This window comes from Alligator mississippiensis, chromosome 1 (assembly GCF_030867095.1).
Source record: "Alligator mississippiensis isolate rAllMis1 chromosome 1, rAllMis1, whole genome shotgun sequence".
NCBI lineage: Eukaryota > Metazoa > Chordata > Crocodylia > Alligatoridae > Alligator > Alligator mississippiensis.
Window position 1 is genome coordinate 209,687,635 of NC_081824.1, and position 17,169 is coordinate 209,704,803.

General features: G+C 41.9%; 1 protein-coding gene across 4 annotated transcripts in view; it reads left to right on the forward strand.

The window, feature by feature from the left end:
• The window catches only part of VRK2 (VRK serine/threonine kinase 2), a 71,086-nt gene that overhangs the window by 7,063 nt on the left and 46,854 nt on the right, over positions 1–17,169 (forward strand). For 3 of the 4 annotated variants that reach the window (XM_014595068.3, XM_014595067.3, XM_019500741.2), the window contains exons 3-7: positions 9,050–9,105; positions 11,922–11,991; positions 14,147–14,234; positions 14,392–14,497; positions 15,920–16,012. In XM_014595068.3, coding sequence (XP_014450554.2) covers positions 9,050–9,105; positions 11,922–11,991; positions 14,147–14,234; positions 14,392–14,497; positions 15,920–16,012 — 413 coding nt within the window. The remainder of the gene's footprint in view (positions 1–9,049; positions 9,106–11,921; positions 11,992–14,146; positions 14,235–14,391; positions 14,498–15,919; positions 16,013–17,169) is intronic. The other variant, XM_006267322.3, reaches the window with a different exon arrangement.

Below are 17,169 nucleotides of genomic sequence, written 5' to 3' on the forward strand. Positions count from 1 at the left end.
TTCCACAGTCTCCCTAAGGAGCTTGTCCAGTTGTCCATTAGGAAGTTTCTCTTGAGAGTCAACCTAATCTGCTTTGCTGTAGTTTAAACCATCATCCTTGTGACCTGCTTTCTGTGGCAGTTCTTCTTTCATACATTTAAAAATGGCTATCTTGTCTCCTTCCCCCCCCCCCCGACTTAATCTCCCTTTTTCCAGACTAAACATGTCTAGTTCCTTCAACTTTTCCTTATGCAGCTTGTATTTCAACCCTTATATTGTCTCCCTCATTCACCTTTTTAAAATGCAGATTCCAGAACTACACATAGTACTCCAGCTAAGGCTTAACCAGCACTGAGTCAACTTACAGAATGGCTTATCTTGTTTTGCGTACAATACTTCTCTTAACATAGCCACAAATTACATTTTGGGGTGGTTTGTGACAGCTTCACATTACTGCCTTGATGAGATTGTGATCACTATAATCCTCAGATCTTTCTTAGCAGTGCTGCTGCCTAGTGAATTATAACCCATTCTGTATATGCATATTCAGTTTTTCTTTCCTTAGTTAGCACTTTATATTTGTCTTTGAGTTTCATTCTGCTGTCCATAGCGCGTCTAGGATCCTTTTGAATCCTAATCCTTATAAAATATTTGCAAGATCTTCCAATTTAGTATAGTCTGCAAACCAGATGAATAAACACTCAATTTATGAACTCAAGTCACCAGTAAAACTGCTAAACAGCACCAGACCGAGAACAGGCAATGTGAAACTTTACTTGAGACCTTCTCCCATTCTGACATTGGTCCATTTACAGTTAGCCTTTGTTTGTAGTTAATCGGCCAATTAGATATCCATATAAAAAATTCTTTGTAATCCACCCTTCAGTTTACTTTTGAGAATGTCATGTGGGACTCTATCAAAAGCCTCAATACATTTCCTTCACCCACCAAACTAGTTACCTTGTCAAAGAAAGCAATCAAGTTTGTTTGGCATGATTTGTTCATGCCAAAACTATATTGGCTGCTGGTGATCACCCCTTTAACTTACCAAGGTATGTACAAGTTGATTGCTTAACTATGCCTCATTAATTTAAAAAAAATCTCTTGTAGCATTACAACATATGATGACAGCGAAAGCTTAGAGACTTCTGGACCATTTCTTGTTGGTGGCTTGGAGAAAAGGAGGTCAGACGTTAAGTCAGAGTGCCTGTGTGTGGGCACACACGTGCACATGCTTGCATGTGTATGTATGCATGTCCCCTAAGATATGGGAAGTTTTTTAAGCCCAAACTGCTTCCCATATCATAGAAAATTAGGGTTGTGAGGGACCTCTGGAGGTCATCTAGTCCAATCCCCTGCTCGAAGCAGGACCATCCCCAGCTAGATAATCTCGGCCAAAGCTTTGTCTAGCCAGGTCTTAAAAACCTCCAAGGATGGAGAGTCAGCAACCTCTCTGGATAACCTGTTCCAATGTTTTACTACCCTCCTAGTGAGAGAATTTTTCCTAATATCTAACCTAAACTTCCCTTGCTGCAACTTGAAACCATTGCTCTTTGTTCTGCCACCACTGAGAACAGTCTAGCTCCTTTTGAATCCCCCTTCAGGTAGTTGAAGGCTGCTATTAAATCCCCCCTCAGGCTTTTCTTCTCCAAACTAAATAATCCCAATTCCCTTAGCCTCACCTCAGAAGTCATATCCCCCAGCCCCTTCACCATTTTTGTTGCCCTCTGCTGGACTCTCTCCAACTTGGCCACACCCTTTCTGCAGTGGGGGGCCCAAGACTGAACACAGTACTCCAGATGTGGCCTCACCAGTGCTGAATAATCGCTTCCCTTGCCCTGCTGGCAACATACCTGTCAATGCAGCCCAGTATGCCGTTAGCTTCCTTTGTAACAAGGGCACACTGTTGGCTCATGCTTAGCTTATTTTTCACTGTAACTCGCAGGTCCTTTTCTCCAGAGCTGCTGACCAGCCAGTCAGTCCCCAGCCTATATTGGTGCATGGGATTTTTCTATACACTTGTCCTTGTTGAACCTCATGAAAGTTCTTCTAGCCCAATCCTCCAATTTGTCTGGGTCACACTGAATCCTAGCCCTACCCTTCAGCATATCTACTACTCCCCCTAGCTTGGTGTCATCTGCAGACTTGCTGAGGGTGCACTCCATCCCATCTTCCAGATCATGGATGAAGACATTAAATAGAACCAGCCCCAGCACTGACTCTGGGGCAATCCACTGGCTGCCAACTAGACATTGAGCCATTGATTACTACACTCTAAGCCCGATGCTTCAGCCAATTTTCTATCTACCTTACAGTCCATTAATCCAGCCCATACTTCCTTAGCTTGCCTATGAGAATGCTGTGGGAGACCATATCAAAAGCCTTGCTAAAATCAAGGTATACCACATCCACTGGTCTCCCCAGGTCCACAGAGCCAGTCACCTCATCATAGAAGGCATTGGTCAGGCATGACTTGTCCTTGGTGAATCAGTGCTGAGTGTTCCTAGTCACTTTCTTCTCTTCCAAGTGCTTAGAAATGGATTCCTTGAAGATCTGCTCCATGATTTTTCCAGGGACTGATTCAAGGCTGACTGGTCTGTAGTTCCCTGGATCCTCCTTCTTCCCTTTCTTAAATACAGGCACTATGTTTGCCCTTCTCCAGTCATCTGGGGCCTCTCCTGATAATCATGAGTTTTCAAAGATTATGGCCAGTGGCTCTGCAATCTCATCAGCCAAATCCTTCAGCCCCCTCAGGTGCATCCTGTCTGGTCCCATGGACTTGTATATGTCCAGCTTTTCTAAATAGTCCCTAACCTGTTATTTCACCACTGTTGGCTTCTCACCTCCTCCTCAAACTGTGCTGCCAGGTGCAGTTGTCTGAGAGCTGACCTTGCCTGTGAAGACTGAAGTGAAAATGACATTGAGCACTTCATTCTTTTTTCCTAAAAGCACAATAGGGTATTTGTACATGACACAGGGATTTAGTTGTCCCTAAATTGAGGCAGTGTTTTGTTTTTTTTTAAAAACACTGCTACAGTTTAGGGTGAAGTAAACACTCATCTCATGTACACCCATGTCAGAGCCCGATCCTTATCTGCCTCTGCAGCGGTGGGGAGGGGAGAGCAAGTTGCTGGTGGGCAGAGCAGTCCCTGAGCTGCAGGTGGGGGCTGGTGCTTCCCTGTGCAGCAACGGCGGCACCTGCCTGCAGGCACGTGAGGGCACCTCAACTGCGGAGGGAAGCACTGGCCGCCCCCCCCTGCACAGCTCAGGCAAGCAGGCTCTGGAGGGAAGAAAAAAGATCAGGCTTGCTGCTTCCCCCCCCCCCCCCCCCCCCCCCTTCTGTGGAGCCTGCCCAGCCCCTGAGCTGCAAGGAGCTTGGTGCTTCCTTCCGCAGCTGTAGGTTAGGAAAACTAAAACTCCTTGGAGGTGTTTTACTTTGCAGCGCCCGAAAGTCATTTTCTGCTTTCCAAAGTCATTTAAGGCGCATTACGCCACCGAAAGTACTACAGCAGCTGGAATTAACACACAGTATGCCGCCGAATGTGCAAACAGCAATGCCATTAAAGCAGCACAAAAGGCATTTAACCTGCATTAAAAACCCACTTTAAAGTGTTGTCTACAAATGCCCATACACTCTACTACTGAGATTCATGTGACTGAAGATACTGTGGTCAGACCTGTCCTGTCCTTTATTTCAGGTTTAAGTGATGGGAATTATTGGGAATATGTTTAGTTTTGGAGAGTCTTATGTTAAGTATATGCAATGGAGAGAGGAGAGTGAGTCTAAAAGGAATCTTTGGACATATAGGCCTAAAGATGCAGAGTGATTCTGTACATTGAATTGTGTAATCGGTGTTTTAGGATATCAGGCAGAACTTCTGAAGATAAAATATAAAGCTAGTTTGCCTAACGCCAAACTGCTTTTTGATTGGTGCCTGCACCCTGTTGAAACTGGCATCATATCTTCTTAGTGGGCAGAGTGTCAGCCTGGCAGATGGGCAGGAGTGCACATGTGCCAGAAAACAGTGTGTGCATCAAGTTTTAAGTATTAGAGGCATGGACTTTCATCCAAGAATACTGTAACAGCAGACTGCATAGCTTTGGTGCCTGAGGTTAAAGGATATGTCATACCAACTCCAGCTCAGACAGTAACTTTGAAAGTTAAAAGGTGGCCTTCGTAGCTATGGACTACAGAACTTTGGCACTGGTAGCCCATGATTAAAATGTAGTAGAAAGATGAGAGAAAATCAAAGAAGTTCCAATCAGAACTGCTCTGTATTGGAGGCATTTGCAGACTAAACCCAAAACAGTTTTGCAGGGGAGTTCAGTTTTTCATTGAATAAGTCAGCAAAGTTGTTATGAAAGCTGGATTGCAATCTACTGTAGAGGCTTCTGTACATGTAGTGTCTTCATAATAGAATCTTAAGGAAGCTGAAGGAAGACTTCAAAAAGATGGGTCGAAAAAGCTCCTTTAAAATGTGTGTATACAGAGAATGATACTGCATTATTGGGACAAAATCTGGGCTAGTGTGAACAGAAACAAGGGTCTTCCTCAGATAACAGATAGCACATCTACAGTCTCTTTTAAAATATGTAAAGCTTCAATTTCACAAGAGGTTTGGCTGGGGAGGAAAGTGGGGAAATATATAATGAGTCCAAATAAAAATAGATGTTTGATTCATCATGGTACATTCTGTTCTTAAGATGTACTTGAAAACTACAATAAATTAAGCAACACCAAAATGTTTATGGTGGCCACTGTGAATTAATTGTTTTTGTTAACATCAGAATTGTATGAAAATAATTCTCTAAGATGTTTACATCAATCGGAACGATTAGAAGCAACAGAATTTGGGCCTCATTGATTCTGTAGGGGCCAGGATTTTTTCTACTCTTCTCATTTCCAGAACATGACCAAACCAGCTTTTGAATTTGGTGTTAAAAAATCCTTGATTCAAAAATTTATTTATGCACAAACTGAGCTAAGACAGTGTCCACTGAAAAACTAGGTAAACATCTCAAATCATTTTTTATTGATTTATAACTTTGTTCATGTTTCCAAAACATCCAGCAGAAGCAAGGAGACCAGCTGTGGGCAGAAGTATGGATATTTTTCTTAGCTGCCAAATAGATGTTGTTTTTCTTTTCCACTGTGTAAACTTTGTCAACAAAACTGATTCTATGAGTACCATTTGAAATTCTTCATTGTATTCCAGACATGACTGCCACAAATTAACTGCTAAAACTAAAACTGGCACATTAGAACTGGCAAATAAAATTGGCACACTTCTTTGTCAGACTGCATGCAATTGTGCCATGTAGTCCTAGAAAATCACGGTTGATCCAGAAATGCTCTATTGTTACATTGTCATATTAAAACTCGGGAAGCTACATTAATTAAAGGTTGTGGCAGTAGCCAACAAAAGCAATGAAATTCACAGCTAAAACTGATAGAAGCACCCTAAATGCTTTGTCTGGGCAAAGCTAGGGAACTTTGGACCTAGGTTAGTTTGAGGTAAATTTTTTCCTTCAATGATTAGGTGACAAATGTAAATACTATCAATTTTTTTTTTTATTTCAGCTTGTATTTTTAATACAGTTTGTCAGCTACTCCTCTATGCAGTATTTGTAACTCATGGCAATATTTCCAATTAGTTGGAAAGTGAAAGGAAAAAGTTACTGAAATATGAAGGTACATTACAGAAATAGTTCTTGGTATACAACACACCCCTCTGATGTGCAGTAGTTTAGATGAAATGTGTGTATGTACTAGTGCCATAGACTGGGGATTTTTGCTTGCTATGGTATTATTTCAGAATACCTTTTTCTAACATAGCCCAACCATACAGTGCCTGTGGTACCATGTGTTAGGTGCCATAGCAGTCATCCTGCATTTCAGCACTGCTCTCCTGCAGAGTCTCTGCTTACTGTCTTCTACTTAACTGATTGTAATGTAATAAATAGCCATGTGCTATCGCACAGAACGAGGCATGGCTAATTATATGTATATAGTAATTAATTACGAGTTGAACCCGCAAGAGAGTGGTGCTGGTCTTTGAGATATATAATCAGACTGATAAACCTTGGGAGCCTTTCTCTTTTTTTTTTTTTTTTTTTTAAGCAGGCATATGCAGTAGAGTCAATTTAAAAAAAAAAACAACAGAACTCCATAAATGACCAAAAATGGTCTGTCTCACTGGCGAACCACAGCAGATAAAAGTATCTGCTGTACAGTATATGTGGTTAATAAACTGGGGTATTTTGATGCGTCTTATGTAATATTAACAACATGAACAACTTTGGGTAAATCAATATTTCTAGAAATAATCACTTTAAACATTTTCCCTAAAATTATCTGTATAATGTATTGCAGTGGTTGGTGCAGTATGCTTGCTACATGTTTAAAGATTATTCTGTATACATGCAATAACAATTATACATATTTTTTTGCCTACTTGTACCTTGTAGTCTTAAAATACACATTTGACAATATTCCTTGTTCCTTAGCTAGTTTCTTTCTCCCTTGTTGCCTCAAAGCCACATCTGCTACAGTGCTTTCACTCTTGGCTTGATGTTAGGCTGTGAGTTTTCTTCAAAATGTGCTATGAGCAGAATTTCAGATATCAGCTAGAGACTTGTACTGTAAAAGACTGGGGGTTTAGACTCTGGTGCCAAACTACCACCAATTGATTGCCCTCTTTTCAGTAGTCTGGGGAGCAGGTACTTGCTAGTCAAATTCCGAGTATGTACTGTTAAGAAAGATGGCCCTATCCCATTAGCAGGAGGTACCTGTGAAGTTACCCACAGGAGCATTCAAATAAAACCAGCCTCTTCCAGACATATTTAGATTCTACCTCTCAGTATGCACCCATTCTTTCTTGATTAAAATAAACTAGCTTCCATCTTCCTGTCAGTAGGCAAATGCCTATGCTCCTGCTTAGGCTACATGGCATTGCTAAGCTATCAAGGAATTTGAAATATACTGGGAAATACCTGTGGGTATTTCAACATGTGATCTACAGTGGGTTGGGCCAGGTTAAGGCATGATTCAAGGCCATAGTCTTGAACCTTGGTTCTGTTTCCAGAGATGGAGAGAGATCAAAATCCAACCTTTCATCTAAAAATAAAAATGTTTCCAGTGCATTCTGTTTGTTAACAAGAAAACCCCCCCCCTGAAAATGTAATCTGTATTTGCCTGCCTGTCTCAGTCTGTAGACTGCTTAAAACATTAGCTCCTGGAGGTGTCAACTGCTCCATTTGTCCTCACTGTGAAGCATGTTGCCACATCTAGGAGGGGATGAGGCAGAGAAAGGGCTGCAGGACAGGAGTGAAGCCCTAGGGTCTCTTAATAGAGTGTATCTACTGGCTTAATTTAGACCAGCTGATAAGCAGAAATGAGGAGCTAGAGCAGCCTGATTATCCTTAACCATGTTCAGATGCCCATTCACCCAGTATAGGGATAATTCAGTTTTGTCAGATCAGAGTTAGTGATTTTGGTAGTGGAATAAAATAGTTAAACTTCACTTTTGCCCATGTTAGGAATTAGTGATTCACCCCTGGGTTTCACTGGGACACTTGTTTCCTGGAACTCTTTCTTGGGCTTTCCATTGATTGTTATTACAGATGTGAATTAGTCTCATTAAACTTTAATCCTGAGGTGGCATCCAAGAGAAATGCCAGTTCTTTCAAGGTCAGAATCCTGTTGTCTATGAGTAACAAGGAAGCCTGTTCCTGTAAAAAGGAACAGTTAGCCCTGTTGAGAGAACCCAGTTGTGGGGCATTTGGATATGCATTGAGTGTCACTCTAAGAGCTCTAAAAAGCTCCAGAAAGAGTTGGGCAAGGGAGGAGGAAGCAAGCTACGAGCAGAACAGCTTACTACAAAGAGGGACCAGGCTGTGCTGGGGCCAGAGTCAAAGGGCTCCCCTTCTGGTGCTTGGGACATGGCAAAAAAGCTTGGTTTTGTTTATTTGTTTGTTATTGCATGAAGACTGTGCTTTCTTTGGGAGAATTGACTGAGGTGCTCCTCATGGGGCAAAACCCACCTGCAGAAGGCAGCAGGCTAGGCAGTCTGCTTGGAGTATGGAACCTGTAATTGGCATGTCTGGTCAGTTGCTATTGTTTTGACATTTCTACTTGTGCTAAGAAGCACAGTTTCCAATTTCCCCTTTGGGTGGTTTGAGCTGTACTGTCCCTATTTTAGGCTAGTACCCAGGGGCGATGTGTAGGGGGTGCATGCCGGGTACACGTGCACCCTCTGAATGTGGCGGTGCACCCCCTGCAAAAAGGGGTCATCAACGATTGCCCCTGGGCGCCGCTGCCAGTGGTGCCTGCCACTGCCACTGTCTGTGGGAGCTCCTGCACTTACTGCCGCCGGGCTCCTGCCGCCACATTCGTGCTGCCGCCAGCACAGGTATGCCCCCCCAGCCGCTGGGTGCACGCACTGTTCATGCTAGTATCTAAATATATAACGTCAGGATGGGAATGTGGGACAAATTAAATAGTGGGGAAAGAATGTCACTTACATCAGTGACATGATGTAAGTTAGTGAAATGGGATGACATAGGTTGTAACCTTACTTGTAGTCTTTATAATGAAAGCAAACTGACAAAAAGCATACATGAAGGATACATGGCTGACCTTAGTCATTGAGAAAACAGCGTTGTCTGTTTTAATGTACAGAAGTTTTATTTAGGTTTGGAGTAAGTGGGGAGCAATGGCCTTAGCTGATCAAGAGTTAAGATTGGATTGAGACATTTCTGCCAAAAGCAAGATTAGAATTGCCCGTGCTTATATCTAGGTATTGTGAAAATTATAAACTGAGTTGAAATTTAGGCAATGTTTTGAAATTAAAAGGGGAACAATTTTAACAACTATTTTGGGGAAAATGTACCTTTCATCCCTTTTTCTGAACATCTTTATGTGCTTCACATTTAAGTATACAGTCAAGCTTCCCACCTCACCAGCCACATCTTGTTCTTAACATGTTCTTGTGCTACATACTTTGCTCTTCAAGTTTTGGTCATCAAATATTGCATGCAATTTCATTGCCATATTTCTCTAATTTTGCAGCTTCTCCTCATATTGATATTCCTGTAGAAGATGATGCTGTGCATGTAATTAAAGTGGTAATATACATATTTCAATTCTAAATAATTTAATTTAAATCCAATAGCACTTTCTTTAACTCTTTTTTTTATTCTTATTTTGAGTGTTGAGTGACACTGCATGCTTTTCTTTTGTTCTTGTTACATTTTATCCATTAGAGATAAGTCTGGCATTTTTTTATTGCATTCCTAGCCATGGACTTCATAATGAAAAAAATGACTGAATTTAAGAATATATCATAATTATACTTGGGAGGAGTATAAGAATATTGCTCAGGCACTTGGGGATGGAATCAGGAAGGCAATTGGAGTTGCAGCCTACAAGGGATGTGAAGGGTATCAAGAAGGGTTTCTACAAGTATGTAAGCAACAAAAGGAAGGTCAAGGAAAGTGTGGGTTCCTTACTGAATGCGGGAGGCAACCTAGTGATGAACGAGGAGGAAAAGGCTGAAGTACTCAATGCCTTTTTTGCCTTAGTCTTCACAGGCAGGTCAGTTCCTAGACTACTGCACCGGGCAGCACTGTTCAGGGAGAAGGTGAAAGAACGGCCTTCAGTGGTGAACGAACAGGTTGGGGAATATTTTAAAAAGCTGGATGTGTACAAGTCCATGGGACTGGATGCAATGAATCTAAGAGTGCTGAGAGAGTTGGCTGATGTGATTGCAGAGACTTTAAAAACTTGTGGCAAACAGGGGAGGTCCTGGATGATTGGAAAAGGGCAAATATAGTTCCCATCTTTAAAAAAGGGAAGGAGGAGGATCCAGGGACTACAGACAAGTCAGCTTTACCTCAGTCCCTGGAAAAATTATGGAGCAGGTCCTCAGGAAATCCATTTCTAAATACTTTGGGGAGAAGAAAATGAACTGTTCAAGTGTAGGAGGGGCTGGACCTGATCTGTTAGGTCCCTTCCAGCCCCTAACATCTATGAAATGGGAATAGTCGGCATGGATTCACCAAAGGCAAATCATGCCTGACCAACCTGATTGACTTCTATGATGAGATGACTGGTTCTGTGGATGTGGGTCCCATAGCATTCTTGCAAACAAGCTAAGGAAGTATTGGTTGGATGAATGGACTGTAAGGTAGATAGAAAACTGGCTGGATCATTGGGCTCAACAGGTACTGATCAATGGCTCGATGTCTAGTTGCCAGCCAGTATCTAGTGGAGTGCTCCAGGGATCAGTTCTGGGGCCAGTTTTGTTCAATGTCTTCATCAGTGACCTGGAAGATGACATAGAGTTCATCTTCAGCAAGGTTGCAGATGATACCAAGCTGGGGGAAGTCGTAGATGTGCTGGAGGGTAGGACTGGAGGGTAGGGCTAGGATTTAGTGACCTAGACAAATTGGAGGATTGGGCCAAAAGAAATATCATGAGGTTCAGCAAGGACAAGTGCAAAGTCCTGCACTTAGGACAGAAGAATCCCATGTACCAGTACAGGTTTGGGATCAACTGGCTAAGCAGAAAAGGACCTGAGGGTTACAGTGGACAGTAAGCTGGATATGAGTCAACAATGTGCCCTTGTTGCCAAGAAGGGTAACAGCATACTGGGCTGCAGTACTAGGAGTGTTTCCAGCAGATTGAGAACAGTAATAATTCCCCTCTTCTGAATTGGTGAGGCCACATAGATTCATAGATGTTTGGGTTGGAAGGGATCTCAGTAGATAATCGAGTCGGACCCCCTGTCCTGGGCAGGAAAGAGCACTGGGGTCAGATGACCCCAGCTAGGTGCATGTCTAGCCTCCTCTTGAGGTAGGGGAGAGCACCACCTCCCTTGGAAGCCCATTCCAGATTCTGGCAACCCTTACCATGAAGAACGTCTTCTTGATGTCCAACCTAAATCTACTCTCTGTCAGTTTGTGGACATTGTTCCTAGTTACCTCCAAGAGGTGACCTGATAAACAGAGCATCTCCTATTCCTTGCCCCCTCCCTCCCCCCCGGGTGAATTTGTAGGCAGCCACAAGATCACCTCTCAGGCTTCTCTTGTGGAGACTGAAGAGATCCAGGTCCCTCATCTGGAGTACTGTGTCCAGTTTTGAGCTTCCCACTATGGAAAGGATTTGGTCAAGTTGGAGATAGTCCAGGGGAGGGCAGCCAAAATTGTTTGGGGGTGGGGGCACATGACTTCTGAGGAGAGGCTGAGGGAACTGGGATTATTTATTCTGCAGAAGAGAAGACTGAGAGGAGATTTAATAGCAGCCTTTAACTATCTGAACAGGGGTTCCAAAGAGGATGGAGCTAGACTGTTCTCAGTGGTGGCAGATGACAGCCCAAGGAGCAATAGTCTCAAGTTGCAGCAAGGGAAGTTTAGGTTGGATATTAGGAAAATATTTTTCACTAGGAGGGTGGTGAAGCACTGGAATGGGTTACCTAGAGAGGTGCAGGAATCTCCTTCCTTGGAGGTTTTTAAGTCCTGGTTTGACAAAGCTCTCGCTGAAATGATCTTGTTGGGGGTGATCCTGCTCTGAGCAGGGGGTTGGACTAAATGACCTCCTGAGATCCCTTCAAAACCTAATTTTCTATGATTCTATGAGTCTTATAAATTCAAAGTTACAATATTTTTTTTAAAATACAGTTTTCTAAGCAGTTCTTATATTTATTTCTATTATGTGCTTTCTTTTCGGCATGTGTAATGGTTTTTATTTATTTTTTGCAAATGGAAGTTACTGGTTTTAAAACGGGCATTTTGGCTGTATTATATGAAAAATTGCCTCTGTCAAATGTTATAATCTATCATTAAGAAGAAAGAAATAATAAGTCATGTAGAATTTACATTCCATTATGTAGGTAACCTTTCTAGTTCTTTTTTTTATTCTAAATGCACTTGTTTCTCTGTAGGAATATCTTGAAAATGGGCCGTTGTTTTCTGAACTGAAATTTTACCAGAGAGCTGCAAAACAGGAGTATAGTAAGTTTATATTAGCAAAACAAATCATTCTAATTAAGCATATTTTAAAACGCATATCTTTTTTTACAGTTATAACCCCTTCATGCTTTTTGTGTGTCAGACTTCAGATGGAAGAACTGATTCTGGTCTAAGCGATATTTACTTGCATTTAATGTGATTTGAAGTTTGTGATTCCCTGCAGGTTAAATGGGAACAGAATCTGGCCCAGTTGGTTGCCAGATTGTACAAAGCCATTCACACAAACATCAGAGGGCAAAACCGAGCAAAGCTAGGATTATGGCCTTGTACAAGCCTTACATTTCTACTGGGAGAATTGCCATTCTCCTATCAGAAATCACAAGCCTACAAGCGTGCATTCCATTTCTCCCAAAACTGGGGATTGCTCAGTTTGGGAAAGAGGCAGGGAGCACGAGCTGCTGCTTGCCTCCCCTTTCAAACTGGTCTGGGAAGGGGAGGCAAGCAGGGTAGGCAGACCAGTTTGGGAGGAGAGGCAAGCAGTAGCTCCTGCCTCTTCCCCAAAGTGGATAGTCCCTAGTTTGGGGAAGAGTTAGGGGGCTTTAGCCTGCTGTTTCCACAACTCTTCTCCCAGGGGAAGCAGCTGTGTGGCTCTTAATTCTGTACAGGGAAGGCTGTCCCCCATGTGGCATGTTCAATGTCAGTGCTTGCCACCTTCATTTTGCTGTTCCCACTGCCCAACTGGGATGCAGATCAATGATTTAGAAGCCGGCAGGGATGGGAAGTGGGCTTGGGGAAGGCTTTTCCTGTTCCAGTTCCTGGCCCCCAGGGCTGTGAAGGCTGTGTGCGCTCCCCAGCTGGGAAAGCAATCCTCAGGACAATGAAGCAGTACTCTCTGGACTTCCCCAGAGCAAGTCTCTGGTTTGGGTAACAGGCTGAGTTTTTCCCCACTTCTCCAGTCACCTTTTGGACTGGTGTATGACAAGGGAATGGGGTGGTGGGGAAAGACTCTCTTCTTGTTCCCTAGACCTGGTTATCCCTACGCTTCCTGGTTATCCCAGGGACTGCCTGGCCTGGGGAACAGGCTAAGGTTTTTTCCCCATTGGTCAAGTCTGGGGTGTCTTTCTCTGCCATTCAACTCCCTTCTCTGCCCTCCCCTACCAACCTCCAAGAGGAAGAGCGGAGCAGCAGTGCTCCTCATGCCTTCCCCAGGCCTGAATCGCCCCGGTCTCGGGAAGGTGCAAGAAATAGCGGAGAAGAGGTGGTTACAGGCTGAACCCCTGTACTGCTCCGTCTCCTGGAAACATTTCTAGTAGTGGAAACTTTTCAGAAATTCTACTGCTAGAAATGAGTGCCTGCTTCTGTCCAAAGTCCTACCACAGGTGTTGCCTCTAAGGCTGATTCTGCTAGTCACCATTTCCAGGAGAAAAGTTGTGCCTGTTCTAGAATCTTACAAAAAGTAACTAATACATTAAATAACAACCCTACAAGCACATGGGCTTGTGGGTAACTCTTTTTTGATGGGAACAGTCCCAAAGACATGAGATGTTGAGTGAAACCAGTGGTCAGCAATGTTTCCTGGTGGCAGGAAATGGCCCATCTTAGTTCTCAGGTGGGCCAGCACTAGGACCTGACTGCTGCTAGGACCTGGCCACCTCTACTGCTGCTTCTCCCTGCCACCACTTGTCTGTGTCACCAGGCTGCAGTGTAGCTCAGGAAAGTCCCCTGCCCCTGGCTGCCCACCTGGTAAAGCCCCCCCCCTGCTACCGGATGCGGCCAAGGCTCTAGCTCCCTGGACTGGCTCCAGCCAGTCAGCCATAGGTGGCTGACCATCAAGTTAAACCATAAGGACACCTGAAAGCATTCTATATTGGCCTGTTGTTTTCGTTTTGCTTTCTGAATACATAAAGCTTTAGAAATACTTCATTCTTTCTTCATGTTCTCATCGCTGAATTCCTATTGCATTTTTATGGGACAGAAAATTATATGTTAAAGAAACATAGAGCTTTATTAATGTTTTGCAGAAGGCTAGACAAAATTAAAATTCCATTCTGAGTTTTTTAAATTGAACCCTTCTGTAAAAATTATTTTTTTTTCCTTTTTAATAAAGATTTTGAGAGAAGTTAAATTACAAGTTACACTGAGGATTCTCAATATCTAGCTTTAATCCTGTTTTGTCTTTGTTTTACCATGGTGACAGTACAAAAGTGGATGAAGCTCAAACAAATACAATGTTTAGGAATTCCGGTATTCTGGGGATCAGGATTGGCTGAGTACAATGGAAAAAGGTAATAAGAAAGTGAATTGAATTCAATGCTCTTGGGCATAAAGTGGCCTGAGTATCTATTTTCAGTGAAAAGCAGGAAGTTTTGTTTTAACCTTGTTGAGTAAAGCTGGCTGCACTCTCTTCATATGAAGGTTTTTCTCATTGTATGTTTTTAATAGTTATAGATTCATGGTCATGGAAAGATTAGGTATAGACCTGCAAAGAATATTTGATGCTGAACGCAGATTTGAAAAAGAACTTGTTCTGCAGCTTGGGATCCGAATAGTAAGTATAGGAGAAATGAAATGTTTCTGTTTTGACATACTTTGTTTTTTTCTAATGAAACCTGTTTTTTCCTGTAATGATATCTGTCTGGACCCCAATTAGGGCTCAAGTTACAGGCTTACATAAAAAGTATGCTGAATTTGGAGCTTTACAGTGTTCTCTTAAAATGAATCACGCTTTCGTGGAACAACATTGTTAACAGAAGCTGAATCTACTTGACATTAAAGCTCTATGTCCCTAAGCCAAAGTTCACTGAAGTCCATGAAGAGAGTCCTTTTGACTCAGTGGGGTTTGAATCAGCCTTTAGCTTGGAATAGCAACCAGATGTTGAAATATAGGTGCCAAAATCCATATTTAAATGCCTTAGTAAAGTGACCTGATTTTTCTGAGATTTTAGAAACACCTTATTTTAGGCATCTGCATTTGACAGTTTTAGCCATTGTGCTATCAGCAGTGCCGTTTTGTTTAACACAGGCTGACTGAGATTAGCCTTTTGGGTTATAGATACATCATCACCTTGATTTTTCTGGTCTCTCTCAGCTTGCCTAGATTATTAGGAGATTATATGATGTTTCCTTTGAGGGCAATGGCATTTTTTTTGAGAGAGACTGGTATTGAATTAAAAATGGGCTTTTTAATGATCTAATAAAGGGCCTTTATACTGCCCCTTGATTACTCTCTCTGTATTCTGCCACTGAATTCTAGTCACTGCCGAACCGTTTAAACATTATAACATCTCTCTAACAGCCATGATTCTTTTCCTCTTGTATAAAATGACCTGCTGCAGACATGCCACTTCTTTTTTTGCAAAGTAAGAAATTACCACACCCTCTTCAAGAAAAAAAATTACTTATGAAGTACTGGGTGGGAAATAATGAGCAGGCTTAAGGTCCAGTACCTTGTGAGCCATCAGAATGAAAAATGAGTTTGATCCCTTTGGAGAGCTTGAAATTCCCACAGCCCTTCCATTGTTATAAGATATTTGTTTCAGTGAATCGTGAGATAAAAGGCCTTGCGATGACAACATTATTGCGAGTAAAGAGATTTTAAAGACTTCTTAAATCCTCTGGGTACTTACACAGGGTAAATTGTGGCCCAGTTAGCAGTCCCTTGCATCTCTGTGTCCGCTTCTAGCACTATGGAAGCAGAGGCAGGTGAACGGAGTGAAGGGGGAATGAGCTGAATCTTGTCTTTACTTCTTGACATACACCTGGCAAGTTCTTTTGTGATGGGTGTAAGTAGAGGAGCCTGGCAGGGGACTGTGACTCATTAATTCACAGTCTCTCTCCAGGACTTTTTCTAACTTAGAGCAGTTAATTGCCTCACTATCTAGCATGGGATGTAAGCAACTGAGGCTCATTGAATTTTGGGGGCAAGGAGGTATGGTGGTAATGATGATAATGCTTCCTTTCTTCTTTTTAGTTGGATGCCTTGGCATATATACATGAAAATGAGTATGTCCATGGTGACATTAAAGCTGCAAATCTGCTTTTGGGTTACACAAACCCACATGAGGTAAGTACAATGTCACTTACATGTGCAGTTAGTGTAACACTTAGAATGTTTATTCATCAACAATAAGCCATACATTGTTTTTGCATTATGAGTCCATGTATTAAACGTTACAGGATCTTATTGTATAAACGCTGCCTATTCAAGTGTGAATTGTTGGGTCAGATCCTCAGGCCCACAGTGCTTTTGCCCGGTGCAACAGAGGAGTGATGTGAGGAAAGGTGATATTCTAACTACCTGTTGGCTCCTCTGATTCTTAGGCTGCCAGAATATAACTTGGAGCAATCTCAGGCTTGTTCTAAATTGTGCCTTATAGAGCTGTGTAAAGACATTTCTTCAGGGATCTAGCCTATTGTATTCATAGCTTTCTGAAGATGTTTCTGTTTTCATGATATTGTATAAATACTGTTGTTACATGACTTTTATTTTATCATTTTCAGTCTAGACCGGTCTAGCAGATAAATATTATGAAGATATTTGTATGTTCTTAGCAGCACTGGGTGTAGAGTGCAGTACTTTAAGATGTTAGAGCTAACTATAAAATGAAAATCTTTTTTTCTAAAATGCACCAATTCAGAATTTTTGCTTTTTTTTTTCAGCTCTTGTCATATATTCTAATAACCATAGGGAGTCCTAGGGAAAATTGTTCAAAACATTACATTTTTACAGTTTACTGCTTTTTCTTTTTAAAAGTTTCTACTCAAATTTTCACCAGCTCTTATGAACGCTTTGATTTCTCCCACCCTTTTTGATACTGCCCCCAGTGATTCACAAATAGAGGTTGCCTGATTATTTTGATACATTCAGAAATTGAACCATGGAACTACCAAGGACCTCTTGGTGTTTCTGAGTTATCTTTCTTTATTCTAGAACTTTTAAGTTTTGCAGCTCATATGATCATTCCACATCAACTTTTAAACCTCCTTAAACAAATGGTTTAAAATGTTATACGGGCTATTTAAAATAGCTGCATATGTGCTTTTGTGATAATCAGTCCATCATATCCAATTATGGTAGCATTTAGATTAGTAAACTCGTCTCGGAGATATTTGGGAAACAAATCATCAACCACCTTAGCTATTAAGCAACTACAGTTTTTCCCACTGAAATTATTTTGTGTTGTACAGTGAAGATTTAGCAACTATAAAGTTTGGGTGTGG